Source organism: Botrytis cinerea, chromosome 5 (assembly GCF_000143535.2).
Source record: "Botrytis cinerea B05.10 chromosome 5, complete sequence".
In the NCBI taxonomy this organism is placed as follows: domain Eukaryota; kingdom Fungi; phylum Ascomycota; class Leotiomycetes; order Helotiales; family Sclerotiniaceae; genus Botrytis; species Botrytis cinerea.
Window position 1 is genome coordinate 2,097,835 of NC_037314.1, and position 15,317 is coordinate 2,113,151.

At 41.6% G+C, this 15,317-nt stretch overlaps 5 protein-coding genes across 5 annotated transcripts; 3 read left to right on the forward strand and 2 right to left on the reverse strand.

The window, feature by feature from the left end:
• Window positions 1-20: 20 nt before the first annotated feature.
• Window positions 21-1,229, reverse strand: BCIN_05g06130 (hypothetical protein). Its single transcript, XM_024693116.1, has 4 exons — window positions 1,149-1,229; window positions 975-1,072; window positions 836-910; window positions 21-754 (listed from the first exon to the last, which is right to left on the reverse strand). Exons 2-4 carry the CDS (start codon window positions 1,068-1,070, stop codon window positions 548-550), a joined length of 378 nt encoding a protein of 125 aa, XP_024548901.1. The 5' UTR covers window positions 1,071-1,072; window positions 1,149-1,229; the 3' UTR covers window positions 21-547.
• A 117-nt stretch (window positions 1,230-1,346) lies between these two features.
• On the forward strand, window positions 1,347-3,560 carry Bcrax1. Its single transcript, XM_001559559.2, has 3 exons — window positions 1,347-1,815; window positions 1,868-2,609; window positions 2,665-3,560. The coding sequence occupies exons 1-3, from the start codon at window positions 1,658-1,660 to the stop codon at window positions 2,899-2,901; spliced, it is 1,137 nt and encodes a 378-aa protein (XP_001559609.1). The 5' UTR covers window positions 1,347-1,657; the 3' UTR covers window positions 2,902-3,560.
• A 61-nt stretch (window positions 3,561-3,621) lies between these two features.
• Window positions 3,622-4,877, reverse strand: BCIN_05g06150 (hypothetical protein). The gene is made up of 2 exons (XM_001559558.2): window positions 4,592-4,877; window positions 3,622-4,530 (listed from the first exon to the last, which is right to left on the reverse strand). Exons 1-2 carry the CDS (start codon window positions 4,622-4,624, stop codon window positions 3,685-3,687), a joined length of 879 nt encoding a protein of 292 aa, XP_001559608.2. The 5' UTR covers window positions 4,625-4,877; the 3' UTR covers window positions 3,622-3,684.
• A 972-nt stretch (window positions 4,878-5,849) lies between these two features.
• On the forward strand, window positions 5,850-10,350 carry BCIN_05g06160 (hypothetical protein). The gene has a single exon (XM_001559556.2). It carries the CDS (start codon window positions 6,497-6,499, stop codon window positions 9,974-9,976), a length of 3,480 nt encoding a protein of 1,159 aa, XP_001559606.2. The 5' UTR covers window positions 5,850-6,496; the 3' UTR covers window positions 9,977-10,350.
• Window positions 10,351-12,976: 2,626 nt separating this feature from the next.
• Window positions 12,977-13,900, forward strand: BCIN_05g06170 (hypothetical protein). The gene is made up of 2 exons (XM_024693117.1): window positions 12,977-13,578; window positions 13,630-13,900. The coding sequence occupies exons 1-2, from the start codon at window positions 13,036-13,038 to the stop codon at window positions 13,744-13,746; spliced, it is 660 nt and encodes a 219-aa protein (XP_024548902.1). The 5' UTR covers window positions 12,977-13,035; the 3' UTR covers window positions 13,747-13,900.
• Window positions 13,901-15,317: the final 1,417 nt, after the last annotated feature.

The following is a 15,317-nucleotide window of genomic DNA, read 5'->3' on the forward strand; positions in this document are numbered from 1 at the left end:
CGGCCATGTCGATCTTCACATGAGCAGCTCATTTTTGTGTTTCCGGGATCCTCTGCCATCGCTGAAGGTCGCAAGCGCAGTAAAATATCGCTGTGGGCTATGTGTGATGCGGGGTGGAAGGGAACAAGAAATAAAACATTCAGATATTCTGCATGAAAGTCTGGCAATGTGGTATCAAGATTTGAAGATTCCTATGTTCAATGAAATATGGGAACTGCAAAGCTTGCAGAAATTATGTCGAAGGGTGTTCTGATGCATCACTTGTTTGCATGCTTCGATGGCCCAAAAGTAACCTCACACTATTTCCACTGCACATTTGCATGGCCTGGAGAAGCATTACTTCCCCAACTCCTCGGGGAAAAAAGACCCCATCTGCCTCTTCTCCAGCCTCATAGCACAGACCAATATCACAAGTGCATGAAAATGTTCCCACAACAATTGACTGCATTTAGGTATCGAAAGTTAGACCTTTTCATTTTCCGCTACCTTAGCGAGCAGAAATGCAGCAACTCCAGAAGTATCCCCCATGCCATTTGATTTTTATCATTTATGCATCCTCAACAACAACGGTGTGAAGACCCTTGGGGTTTTGGACATTGACGGCTTGGACGTAACTGTACAACTTCTCCTTGGCGCCCTCCTCGTCGTTACGCTTTCTCGAGATTCGTACGCGGAGTCTGAATGGAACACCCTTGATACCAGCTTCCCAGACCTTCTTGTTCAATTGGGGATCGAGACGAACATCGGTGGTACCCTATAAATTAATGAAATACCAATATCAGTATTGTTTCCTTGTTGCATGCTCCCGCCAATCCTGCTAGATGGAAATCCATACCATTGACAAAGTAGCGAATGCCTTGATCTCCTTGATGGCCTTTGGGGCACGCTTCTTGAAAGAAACACCATGTAACTAAAACAAAACTATCAGTCTTCTGCCTCTTTTCGACGCTCTATTTTTCGCAATTTCGACATACTCTCTTGTGGAGGTGGATGGTGTACTCGCGCGCAACAACATCAGCGATGGCGGATCTTTGGGTCTTGCCGCCGGTCTTCTTGGTGGTCGTCGACATTTCTGAAATATTTGTTAGAATTGGGAGATTTCGATTTTCGATCTTCGATTGATTCGGCTGGGAGGTATATTAACGTACTGAAGGATTTGTCGCGAGATTTGTCGTGAAAAGTTGTCTTGTCTAAGCTTCAGTAATGCAGTCTTAGAATTTCGAAATTCCTTCAGTGTGGAAGGCGCTAGTTAACCGAAAAGTTCACTTATTTGTTGATGCCTTGTAATTGATTACATAATAATTTGAGGCCAAAATCGCGAACCTCATTCTGTCAGTGGATTCAGTGCGACGTCGATAACATAACGTTTATGACTTCAATTTTAATTTGGACTGAGCGTCGCAAACTGAAAACTCTCCTCAGGTTCTAAGTTTTTTTAACAGATCCTATTCACTCTTTTAGTTTACCCCGACTTTCGACGCTCTTTCCGATCTTTTACTTTCATTACCACGACAACAACAACTGCACAACAATCCTCCAAATTGCGACAACACCTGAGAACTCCTTGCAGAAGCAGAGGCAATAATTCGAACAATACCTTCCGACTCAATTCTTTTCGCTGCTCAATCAATCCAGCTCTGGTCTCCTCTCTATCAACATGTCAGGAATCAGCTCCCCTCAACCCGATCTAAATCGGAATCGGCTTCCAACGCTATTCGAGGTACTCAGTAGAAGGACTTTACCCCCGGTGGATCTATTCTCTTTCTATATTTATATGAGAGATCAGCAGCGCTCTGTTGACTACCTTGACTTTTGGTTTGCATCACTTGCATCAAATTGTCTAATTCAATCACTAACTTGAGGGTAGGCTTGATGTTGCTCAACATATGTCATTATGCCGACACTATGTTCGTGAATTGCGACGATCTGTGATGATTGGTACACCGAAAGGCGATGATGCTCAATCCAAGCGATCCTCTGCTGCTCTAGAAAATATCGGTGATGTGACAAGTGCCGCCGGACCATCCATGTTCACTACAGAAAAGGAGAAAAACCAAGATGCTCAGATGTCCGCCTTCCTCAGAGAACAATCTGATACTGGAGAGGTCATTGCTCCACAAGGACACTCTCCTTCTCATAGTCTGGGATCCAACGTTTCCGGTCACAACATTGGAACGATGTCTAGCGAAAGACCCAGACCAAGTTTCATGAGCAGCCCTATGGATTTGACGTCAGATTCAAATTCTCCTGCACACACTGTCGCGAGAGCCGACATCCGAGCTTCTGCTGAGAAGATTCTCTATACTTTCCTCCTTCCAGGTGCCGAACGTGAGATTATTCTTCCACACTCCATCACCCAAGATATTACGATTTCTATTGAAGAAAGAGGACGTGATGACCCGGAAGTGTTTGATGCGGCCAAGGATTATGTTTTCCAAGCAATGGAAAGGGATGCTTTCCCAGGCTTCTTAAGAATGAAGGCTCTAGGCAACTTAGTCCCTCCTTCGATGATGTTGAGATTGATTGTTGGTCTACTTTCAATGTTTGCCGCATTCTGGGTTGGATTCATTCTAATCTTCCTCAACTATCCCCACCATACTCGTGTTTGGGTATGTATCTCACATTTATCTTCACATTCCTATCTCTGTACTAACATTATCTTAGCTCCTCCTTCCCTTCACCATTGGTGTCTATGCACTTTGCTCTCACCAGTATGCTCTCGATCCTATTCTTGCCCTGGCCGGATACAGTGAATACACATTCATGTCTTTCTCCAAAATTCGAGAACCATTCGTTCGAAGGCTTCTCCACAAACGTGCACTCATGGTCCTAATGGTCACAGCTATCACCGATGCAGCACTAGTCCTGATATTTGCGTTGGTACCTGGAAAGAGATTGTGAATATGAGGATCGATAGATGAATACTAAATGCAAAAGTATGACAACTGCATAGAACGTAAACAAAGCACATCATGGAACTGGGATGGGAAGGAAGGGAGTTTTGGGAGTTCTGTTTATAGAGCGAGGTGTTTTGAGGATAAATTCCCTCTTCCATTTTATGTGATTTGGGATTTTGTACACAGGGCTGGCAGACAGGCAGGATGATATCACAGGTTGATTTAATGGCGTTGAGTTGATTTGAATTTGTAATTTTGGAGGAAATTTCTTTGTTTTCATTATTCTATTCTCGAATAGGACTTGATGTCTCTACAAAAATGATCGACGACTCGACGATCCTTTCGATGGCACCCCTTTTCTCTCATTTTCCTTGAATTATTTATTTTTATGCGTAGGAGCTAATAGCGTGTATTTTTGATATCCTCTTGCTTCAAATATTTAATGCATGATTATTTCCATTTAGAAAACGCACAACCTGAATAAACCAATGTGAAAATGTGTGCACTATTTTCTCCCTTTTCATACGCCATCTTATAGTTTTACCATTGATCCCTGCTTCCACGCCCGAAATCAATTGGGGTATATCTCAGCCACAACATAAGAAAGCCGTACACGGATGGAACTATGACTTTAGGTAGGGAAATGGATCCAGGGGGACACCAGAACTTCCTTCCGAGCCTATTGGGCTTTTGGAACCCATTGACAAGGCTGATTTTACTGCGCTAAAGAATTGGTCAGTGAAAAGTCCTACTGGTCACAAGCTCGAAGCTGCGACAGTAAAACAACTCACTTCCCAAATCCTAACCCGCCAAAGCCTCTCTTCTTCGAACTTCGTGTATCCTTATGCTGGACACCCATCGGATCCACATCGTCCATTTCCTCATCGCTAGACTGTCCCTCTAGTCGGTTGACGCGTTTCCCAGACGATCTCGTCATTCTGCCTGTTAGACTTTGGATATTACCTAAGATGCCAGTCGGACCTGACGGATTCTCAGAGGGAGGAGCGGGTTCGAGGAGAGATTCGACGTGGGCGTTCCAATCCTGTTCATCGCGGTGACGGCGCTGGGCATCGGCTTTGATGGAGGCAATTTGAGATTCGAGGGAGGAGAGGGTGGTGGTGCAACGAGCGGACCAGGCGGAGAGAGTGGAGAGCATAGATGGGATTGTGGAGTGGGGAAGATCGCGGAGGGGTGAGACGGAGGAGACTAGTACGGTTTGATTGTATGGGTCCAATGTACAAGTAATCAGACCGGCATATATAGCACTGATTACAAGATCTTCGAGTTCGCGAGGAGTCGAGAGAGCGAGGGCAGATTGGAGTTTGGGGTAAGTCAAGTCGGTGGGGTTTTGGGCAAGGGTGAGAAAGGAAAGCTGGCGGAGTTTGAGAGTTTGAGCTGCGGAAAGGGTGGGGAGAGAAGGGTCGCTGGTGTAGTCGGCGTATGTGCCATAACTGAAGATCTTGAGGAGAGAGAGATAGACTGCTTGTTCTGGAGGGGCGGTAGAGAGAGCTTGAATTTGGGGAGTGAGGAGAAGTTCGGTAAAGATGTAGGTTCCTGGAGCATCGGTCGCTCGAGTGATCAGGTCGATGGCAGCGCGGGGTGATGTCGCAGATTTAGTAAGAGCTAGGAAGGGCTTTATGCAGTCAGTACATTGATGGCAATTGTAAGCAGATCTAATTGAAAATTATAATTACCTCCAAAGCATTTAGAGCTTTAATTTGCTCCATCTTATCCTTATGAGTATTGGTATGGTTTGTGTGAGCTTGTTGCCTATTGAAGAAGAGCTTCGAATGTGGTGGATCCAACAGATATCTCAACCTGACTCTTGGGAAAGAAATAGACAAGCAACACTTTCGAGAATCTAACTGCTGTGTATTTTGTGTTACAGTCGGGGAAACGAAATCTTGTTTACTGTTCGAATTCAAGTAATATTGTAGAGTGGCAGAGTGTTATGTTAATTGATGGAGATGTAGCGTTTGCTATCTAATCGAGACTATCCGAGCTTGAGGCGCTAGTATGGCTGAGGTATCATTGGTCTCCACTTTTATTGCACTCTATGTTCTCGTCAAACGACAACGACAACGACAACGACAATGGTTGCTGGGAAACGACAGCACTCAATGGATTCAAACCCTCGCTACTATGCTAAACTTTCAAACTGACGGTATGGTAAACGACAGACCAAGCTAGGAGCTAATTTCATTGGTGATACTTATGAGGAGGACAAGTAAACTGTCCCCGCTGTTCTCTAATGAAGTTACGTCTAAAGGGTATCCAGATTCTGAACTGGAGCAAGGGGGCATGTAGATATCCATAGAGTCTACTAGAGCCATGCCTGGGTGTTGGTATTCTTCGAGGGGGAGAGAACGCATGTCGAGTTGTTGGTGTGTGTAGAGAGTGTGTAGAGTGAAGATAGGAAGAACTTCCCATGGGATGTTAGCATAAGGTCGAAGATGCAGTTGTAAAACATCGCCCTTAGCTTCTTTGCGGGGCTCAGTGAAGTCTTCCAGATCTCTTGAAAGGAAATTTGGCGCAATTAAGTGAGGGAGGGAGTTCTAAACAACCTGAGCAGAGGTCTGGGAAACTTGGCAAGGGAATAATGATGTGGTAGTAAATCATCATTATAGACTCCCAAGATCTTATCACAGTCTGGCCAAGGCTCCCAATGGATTTCAAAGACTCCATAAATACCCAGTCGGCGATTGAAGAATGCCATCAATGTTGATAAGCTATGAGGCGTGAAAAAGAAAGGCGATGAGTTCCCTCTTTCTTACTCTCAAAATGGAAGGAACGATGCCGGACCCGGATACCAGCGAGGTAGGTAGGTAGGTAGGTAGGTCGTTCTCAATTCAAAGGACTTGAGAGTTATTCCTCCACGATGAGTCGACCACCCCAACTTCCAACTTCCCATCCTCAAATTCTCATTTGTATCATAAACTTCTTCAACTACCTGTCATCTCTTCATAAGACATTCCTGGTTTTAGCCAGAGGAATCGAGTGGCCTGTCAAAGGCAGAATATGTACAATTGTAGTGAAACTTGTTTGAACGGAAAATCTTTCTTCACTTCACTTAATTCGCTTGGGAAAAACATGACTTGTTTATGCCGGCGGACCGATCGCGTTTTTTGAATTACTTAAAATATCGACACCACAACAGAAGATCAACAACATCATACGACAAACCTCTCGAGGGCCGATTCACTCGCAGTTATTAACTTCATTCGAACCTTTATTGCAAAGTCTCTCGTCTCTTGTCTCTTATATAACGCACTGGACACGACAGGAGTGCATTTTTCCTTTCCTTTCCAACTCGACTGCAATTCAAGGAATTCTACATCATCGACGATACCCGCGATTTCGAGTACAGGATTTCTCGTTCAACACTTTGCATTCCTACTTGGTTTCAAGGACCATGAATTATTTCTTTCATTAGTCTGTTATCTCTCAAACGACCATTGAGTTGCTTTTCTACTTCCTCCACTGAATCGTGTGTTAATATTCGACTGCAAGTCGAGCCGCCATCAACACGGTGAATATTTTAATACCCAAACCCCACATTTCTGTCAATCGATGCTTGTCCATAGACAGTCATTTCTAACATGATGTCTCACTCTATGGCTGGGTTTGCAGACCTACCAATTTCCAAAAACCTATCCAGGAACCCATATCGGCAACAACCAAACTCATCTGATTACCCCAGATCCAGATCAACTTCTCAAGAGGACGAGTTTCCTTCATCTTCAAATAAACCAACACCAGTCAGACCAGTCTTTCATGATCTGCATACTGCTCATTCCTCAATCACGTCAGGAAATAAAAGAACCTTAAGTGGACGGCGTGCAGTTTCACACAATCTCTTCGAGCCGCCCGAAAGATCCGATTCAATCCCACTTCAGAAGATAGAAAGAAAGCGTGGTACCAATGTCGAGTCGTTTCTTCAAAACATTCCGCTTCCCCCACCTCCTGCTGCCTTGTTCGGAGGACGTTATGGGTCTGATACTGAAAATTCCACTCCAGTTCCTCGCTCAAGATCACAACGTCTTCCGTCAACAGTCAAGGGCGAATCTGGCTCTTTACTTAGCAACATGAAAACCGCTCTTACAACTATATCGTCATCCATTGCACAAGATACAAAAGATGAAGAAGATAAAGCTTCGCATTGGCCACGAGAAGATCTCAACCTTCCAAAGGGTACCTTTGGGAAGAAAGCTGCAGGTTATATGGAGCTTGTCAAAGAAGATGATATAAAAGATCCATCTACACCAGAAGCTCGACAAGCAGGTAATAATGAAAATGCCAGAGACAAATCAAGCAATCAATTTCAAAGTCATGGCGTTTCTATTCATCATTCACGCCTTGGTGAAGCACCATCGGGCTCGCTACCGTCAATTAGTGATGAAGGAGAGAGCTTAGGTGATCTGACACGTACGAAACCTGACCATCAGGCACGACATTCCTTGCATACACCACATCAAGGGGAAATTAAATCACCAATATGCAAGAGTTTTTCCGACACAACTCCTCAGAGACACAGCTATGATTTCCATCGAGCTACTAGCACTGTTGGAAACATCTATAACCATTATCTCCACTGTAGCGGAAGAGGTTTTGACACTGATAGTGAAGAAGAGATGAATGAGGAAAGCCCTCTTCGAGGAGATTTCGCCACTCAAGATTCCAATCGTCAAGAATACATTCGTGAATTCGACTTAGACGTGAGACTGGACTCTAGAGGAATGTTGCCCATCGCTCTTAAAATACAAAAACAGCGCAAAGTTGTTAGGGTAACCGAAGAGCCATATGGTCAGCCACCAACTCGTACTTTGCCCGAAATACCAACCCTTGATGTTCCAGCAAGTGCTCCAGACAAATCGCAAGAAACTGGTCAGTTATCCCACGGAGATACACACAAATTACATGATCTTACGAAGAAAACTAAAGGTGTATCTCAAAAAAGTTTGCAGCAGAGGACTAGCGATATGCACTCCGATTTAGATGAGTCTGAAGCAGACGTCACCGCGCAACTACATGTACCCTCATTTCCCTTTGCCACACCCAAAATTCAAGCCACGCCAAAAGTCATAATCTCTCCAGCAGATGATCCTTTGGTATATGGAGATGATCCACATTGGACGGACCCGGTTATCTTGCGACAGCCATTGGAGAGAGAAGTCAGCAAAGCCCTTCGTCGTGCCAGTGGCTATAGTGTCTATAGTATGGAAAGCGCATCAACTTCATTGACCCGCCGGAATGAGCATCCTCGACCTCAAAAGTCTGGATTAAATTTCTCAAGGAAAATCAACGTCGAGGATACACCCCCTTCTGACTCTGGAAGCCTTAGCACAGAACAAAGAGATTTTATAGCACAGGCGCAAGCTTTTTATGACCGCGGAGCAATTGCACCAAATTGGGTCACTGCTCATCATCAGAATGTTGTTCGTATTCCGATAAGTCACAGTGTTAACCTCCCAGATTCTCCTCCAGAATCTCCTAACGATCGACCTCATGAATCGTCCGAGAAACATACCACACCTACCGAGGCCGAAGATTGGGAAACTGTGGCAGACAGTGCTGGAGGACCTTTTGGTCGTTCCAAACCAAACGAAGCAATGATGATCGGAGGTCTTGTGAACAGAGCTGGAAGTAGCATTGCAGATAATTCAGATGATGGCACAGATAGTACGGAGCCTCTACATATTGATGAGTATGGATCTTCAGACCGCATTGCGCATCACCCAGGTAATGTTGAATACTATGGAGATTATCGCCAAAGAGATCTAAAGAAGACTCACATCCCTGTGTTTTTGCCTGTCTTCAGAGAGCATAAAGTCAATGGATATCTTGCAGATTCGAATAGAACACGGCCACCTCAGAATTATCACAACTACAATCCACAACCTCTCCTCAAAACTCATACCAATCCATTCAAGTCTCCTCCGCCAAAGATGAAACCACCTCGTGGTCAAAACATCGGTTTGTTTCCGCCATCCCTGCACACAAGTGAGGAAAGCGCAGACTTCACAAATTCAAATCAAGGTCGGCAAATTCCTCCTGGCAATCAAGGTCATGTAGATGATCGCTTAAGATTTGATTGGACAGGTGAGTTGGAGCCAGGAATCGCTTTGGGTGGCTCTAGTGATGGTGTACCACCATTAAATAAGAAGCGTTCCAGTTCGTGGCAATATGTATTGGCCCTTGGTGAGAAGATTGCTAGTCCCAAGAAAGAACTATTCGCGACAACGTCAACTACCAGTAGCAAACATAAGGAAATCAACATCGAACTGAAGGCTAGCGGTAGTTCAAAGCCTCAAGGTCAAAAGCCTTTCATCAAAGGTCCTCCAGGTGCCTTTTATAGAGACTTACATTTGAACTCGAAGCATGAACCAAGGCGTGTTAGTTTGATTCAAGCAAACAGACCTGCAAAAATTCCTGCTCAGAATAATAAAACAAAGGAGTACCCAACAAACACTCTCCGTCCTTTGGCACTATTGGCATCTACTACTCATACACCTTCAAGTGCCGAAAGTCGCCCGATTGTTAAACAACCTTCGACACCTATTCGTAGCAATAAGAAGCGAGGTGCTGAAAGCGATAATCCGAATGATTTCATTTATCGATCACCTCTTGCTCCTCCCAAGCGTCCAAGCTGGCAAGATTTGTACAGTCCTCGTCAATTGCAAGAAATTCGAAATGCTGCAATATCCGATGGTTTCTTCGAATCCCAGCCTGTACTTGGTAATAGCCCTCGCGATTCCAAGGGAAATACATGGAAGCATCTATTCGAAAATCCCAAGTTATCTCCTTGGTCTCAAAACCCTGCTCATATCATTGTTGAAGCTCATCGCAAGAGAAGCATCTCAATCATGGTCCTGGCCTTGTGTAATCTATTTCCTCCAATTTTATTATTGTATGCAACAGGTCGAATGGATGGAATCATTGTTTGGTGGACAAATGGAGATTTTTCATCTTTTGCATTAAAACAAAAGAGATATGCATGGTTACTATTGGCTTGTTGGATGTGTGTTACTGCTATTGGACTTGTCGCATTTTTGATTATTTTCTTTACAAAATTGCGATAATGATAGGAGAATTTTGATTCGGATGATAGTACGAGGTGGGGAATGGAGATGAGAGAAGGGAAGAAAGTAGAGGAAAGAAGGCGAGTAAAGAAGAGAAGTGAATGGTTTCAATATGGTGGGTGAATTGAAGGAATGAGCAATTACATATTGTTACATGTGCTATATGTTTGGTGAACGGAAAGAGCGTTCTGGGGTACGAGATCTTGAGTTAAGATTCTACAGACTTGATATGAAGGGACATTCAAAGGAGTGGATAATGAAGGTCAAATCAATGGCCGTGGAGGTAATCTTGGGAAGATGTCAAAAAGTGTATAGTGTGTATATTACCCTGAGCTCTGGACAATATGAAAAGAATAATGGAAACGGAGTTATCACTCATTGTAATTGCTTTTGATATGTCATCATCATATGCGTGAACGACAAACGCAAAAGATAGCAACTAATGCTTGGTAGTGAGACACGAGCTAGAAAAAGCACAACTCAAAAGCTAAAGCCAGGAAGTATACCGTCTAAAATTGTGATATCACTTCCACCATATTGAGCAACATTTTTCTTTCTGGGCTTTGAAAAGGATCTCAAATAATGGTATATGTTGAGCGTACAAGAAGCTTGACATGAAGCAAAAATCTGTAGATAGTCGCTTACGAGAAACCATGAGCAAAGCGCGACCGACCCACAACATCAAATCTTACTCCACATCCACACAAAGGGAAGATTATTCCTCACACCACCAACACCCAAAAAAAGCAAACCTTCACAACCATGTAACCACCTCAAAAGAAAAGATAAATCGATCGGAAAAATTGGATTATGGAAAAAGAGGATGAGCAGATTTTGAAGATGAAAAAAAATTCAAAAAAGATATTGGACTAGCGGCGAATCGAACGCCGGACCTCTCCCATGCTAAGGGAACATTATACCACTAAACCACAAGCCCGTTTTTGATATCTTGGTACCGGGAAAAAAATATATGTACTCCCAATGACCGCTGCTTTTGAAATCGTTTTTCGTAACACGGATTTAATTCGAGATATTTTCTCACTCTCAAAATAATTCAGGAACTGAGAAAATAGAATTCCCTTATTTTCTAGGAAGATGATGATCGACCAGCCTCCGTTCCAACCGTGTTGGAAATCCGAATGGCCAGTATTGTATCTTGTGTACTGTATCTACTTCAACATTTTCCTTTCCCCCCTTTTCGTTTTCCAATTCACAATTTCTATGGATGGTAGGTAGAACCTCAGGAACGACTTTTTGGTGACATGTGAGCTAAATCGCCATCACATCAAGCTTTGACTTCAAGATACTAGGAATTCTTCTACGATGCCCTTTTATTAAGGACTATCAATATTCGTTGTTGAATCCACGTTTGGTAAAGTGGCCCAAGACTCGGTCATATGCATCCGGCCCCAGGAAATGGCCCGTCCGGCGTTCGCTTGAGATCCCCTCACTCGGGACTTCTAATCGGATTACGAACTTATTATAATTAATTACCTTGTAAGCTTTTATCAACTACATCCAACTATTATTAAATTAGTATAATCAATCACAAGCTAAACTTATATGATTCAATCTTATTGCAAGATGAGGATTAATTATAATTTATATGTAATCTACGATATATACAGAATAGTCGTAGCTTCGTTGAAGCGTCAAGGCCCGAGATCCTTGATTTATTATACCAAGATTCTTGACTATATAATCTCTCAAAACTTGGTGATTGAATTCTTTCTCACGAGAAAGACAACTTCAATTTGAAAATGAAGAATTTGGAGTAAAATTTGAAGCAAGAACGGCAAAAAATTCCGATTAATCATTATATAAATCCTATCCTTCTTTTATCAATCACTTATTCATACTCTTTTTGTAAACCTATCTCCTACTCTGGATCAGGCTCTCACTCGTCTGTCAGCATATGTATTACTTTTATCGTTGAGAATTCTTCTAGATCGAGGGCTGGGAGCGTATAAGTTTCCTGGCAAACTGGCCATGCTATGCTGCCGAGGCATGATTATTATATGCTCAGACCTTTCCAGTACAACGTCAACTGCTATATGTACGACTAGACAAACGGAATTTGGTCGAACGGTTACATCGTGTAACTACGCCTTCTTGGTTATCATCCAATGACCTAGTGACACATAATCTTCCAAGGCTACATTACGCGTATAAAAGAGAAAAACCTGTTAATAGACAAGATACCAGATTGAATTCTCTGTGCATACAGTCCTGCTAAACCCTCAACTTTGACTCTTTTCAATCTTCGTGGTTACCTATCCTGTAATAGCAGAATCCGCAATTGATGAAGTGATTGCTTTATCAATTTCAAAAAATATTCAATATTTTTATAATGTATTGAAAAAAGCGTTTTTTAATTATTGATTAAAAGACTTTTTCTTTTATAAATGATTAAAAAACTTTATTTCAAAGGGATTTAATGAAATTCTTGAATTCTAGTTTGAAATGATTAATACTTTATTTATATTGAATTCAATTAATAATTGAATTGAATATGAATATATAGATTAAAGCTAAATAGAAAATGTATATAAATAGTACATTTTGTATGGTATGGTATAATAGTAAAGTTTTTGATTGAAGAAGAAAATGAAAGTGAAGTAAGTGAGTGATTTACTTTTCACTTTCTTTCCCCTTTAAACTTTCAGTTAATATCTTTCATTCACTTTATAATTTTTATATTCATTCTCTCTTTCCTTTTAATTCTTATATTTATTTCTTTTTCATTTATCTTTCCTTCAACTCTTATATTTATTGAATTTTAAAAGCTTTAAGGTTTTTTAGAATTCTTATTTTCTTTTTTTCTATTAAAAGTCAATACTAAACAGATCTCATTTAAAGCAACGAATATTCGTTAGTAATAAAAAAGTTATTTTGTTATTAACGAAGAGAATATACTATAAACGTAATGTACACATTAAAATTTGTATAGAGATTTATATTGAATTTCTTTTCATCGAAAGTATTAACTTGGCCACCACAGGGCTAAAACTTCTGGGATGATCAGATCAGATAAAAATTGTTAGGAAAATTTTGACAACATGAGCTTCCATTGCGGCTCTTGCAACCGTCACTACGGCAGCCAGAAAGCTCTACAGCAGCATGTGCGCGACTCTCCCGTTCATGCTTTGCCCTTCGACTGTAACAGTTGTGATCGATCATTCAATAGCGGAGAGGCGCTACAGCAACACCTCCGATATTCAACATCACATACTTTAACCTTTGGCTGTGACGATTGTGATCAGTCTTTTGGTAGCGGAGAGGCTCTGGATCAGCATCTACTAGACTCTCACATTTATCAACAGAATATAAACACTCCTTTAGATGTCTTTTTCTGTTCTTTTCCAACTTTCAACTATGACCGTTCTCTCCCACCAGCTACTTCGTACGCCAGTTTACAAAGACATGAAAGATGGCAACGTAACAGCACCGCGTCAGATGATGCATGGAAGAGGTACCAATCAGCGCTAGAAAGCGAACTGCATATGTGGTATGGTGCAGAGGATGATTTGACTGCGTGGCATGCACTTTGTCGCGCAGTTGGTATAGAGCCGCTTCCAAATACATGTAAGCGGTGCGAGGAGGTAAAGAAATAGTAACAAAACTTGGTAGATTCATGCTGATGCGTATTCTAGGCTGTACGAAAAACATACGTCAATATTGTTGATCTGATTGAATGGGGACGAAGTGAACGTACAGAGAAAGTTGATACCTTCCTTGATTTGGCAGAATTACGCGCTTATACTATGTAGGAACACAAGATATTTGTAAACCCGTTCAATGATAGAAGTAGCAATGGTGTTTTAAGGCACCTTCTTCGAAAGATTTTTCGGAAGACTCGATGAAAATGCAAAACTTATCATTCGTATTGTGCTTGTCATATCCTTGCTTCAAATGCTTGTACCATGTGCATGCCCCAGATAGTTATCTACTTGAATCATCTGTCCTAAATGCACATTTGTCCCACGGGCAAGTACCCCATAGCAAATCCAAGCCTAAGGTTGCTACTCTGGCATGCTTAGCATACCGGGAATACCTGAATAGAATAATCGTCCATGAGCTGAACTATGCGCATGCACAACCGTTATTTGCATCGATGGAATACTACCATGTCAAGGTTGCGAGGCAATGCGGGCAGATTCTCGCCGCATATGAAAGTGGCTTGATAACTGAACTGGCAGATGGGTAATGCTTCTAGAATAATCGATCAACTTTGGCCAATGGTAATACTGTTTTTATTTCCAGCCTTTCTCGTATAGAAAAGTGACGCCACTACTAAAAAGTGGTTTATCTGGTTGGACATGTGTCGGTACTCAATGGGTTGGATCCAAATTGATGCTTCAAGCATGGTTCAAGTGTTATATTGTCTCTAAGTGCAACATCTTGAGTCATTGTGGATTGATTCAGACGACAGACCAGATTCTTGGCCGGAATCAGTCCTTTGCTATTTGAGGGCGAAATTGGACCCACTGAGCCCAATGATTGTAAAGAACTGAGTGATGATAAACTTGCAAGCCCCCCTTCCCCCCTAGCCTCACTGAAAACTATATACTGCATAGTAACCTTGGATTTTGAATAAAAACAATATACAGTGGAACTTTTTACAATTTTCTCCCCTCAAGCATCTAATTCTGAATTCAACAAAGTATTCTATTATATAGCATAGCAATAGTAAATTTCGAATATAAATTTAAGAAATATAACTCTATTAGAATATAAGTAAACGAATGAGGTCTAATGTTATTTATAATATTGTTGAAGCTATAAGTAGTGATAAACTTTGTGGTTTTATATCTGATGTTTATATTTGCAATCCTCCAGAAACAACAATCGAATAAAATTAGGATGTCGAATTGTACTTTTTTAAGTAAGTTTTGAATACCGTTCTATTTTACTATATTATAGTTAGAATCTCAAGAATTTGAATGACTATATATGTAGTTGTTAGCTTTGTATAGAGATAGTAAGGTATCCTACAAAGCACGGATTGTAATAGGAACTCAAAACATTTCATTAATTGAAAACCTCGAAACTCTAACACAATACCAATGTATTTAATAGTCCGAACTGGCAGTCTAGATCTGAAAGCTTTCAATATTTGGAGACGCTCCATTCAGTTGGATGTTTCAGATTATCTAATTGTCCCAGATGATTTGAGTATATATGTGTGAATGCAGTGAATGACTTCAATTCGATGACTACTGTAGTTAAGCCCTAAGCGAATACGAAAGAGACTAACTATTTCTATAGAACTTATATAAGGACTACTACCCCCTGCAACTAGCTGGTCCTTCAGATAGAATACAATTGGACGATTAAGACC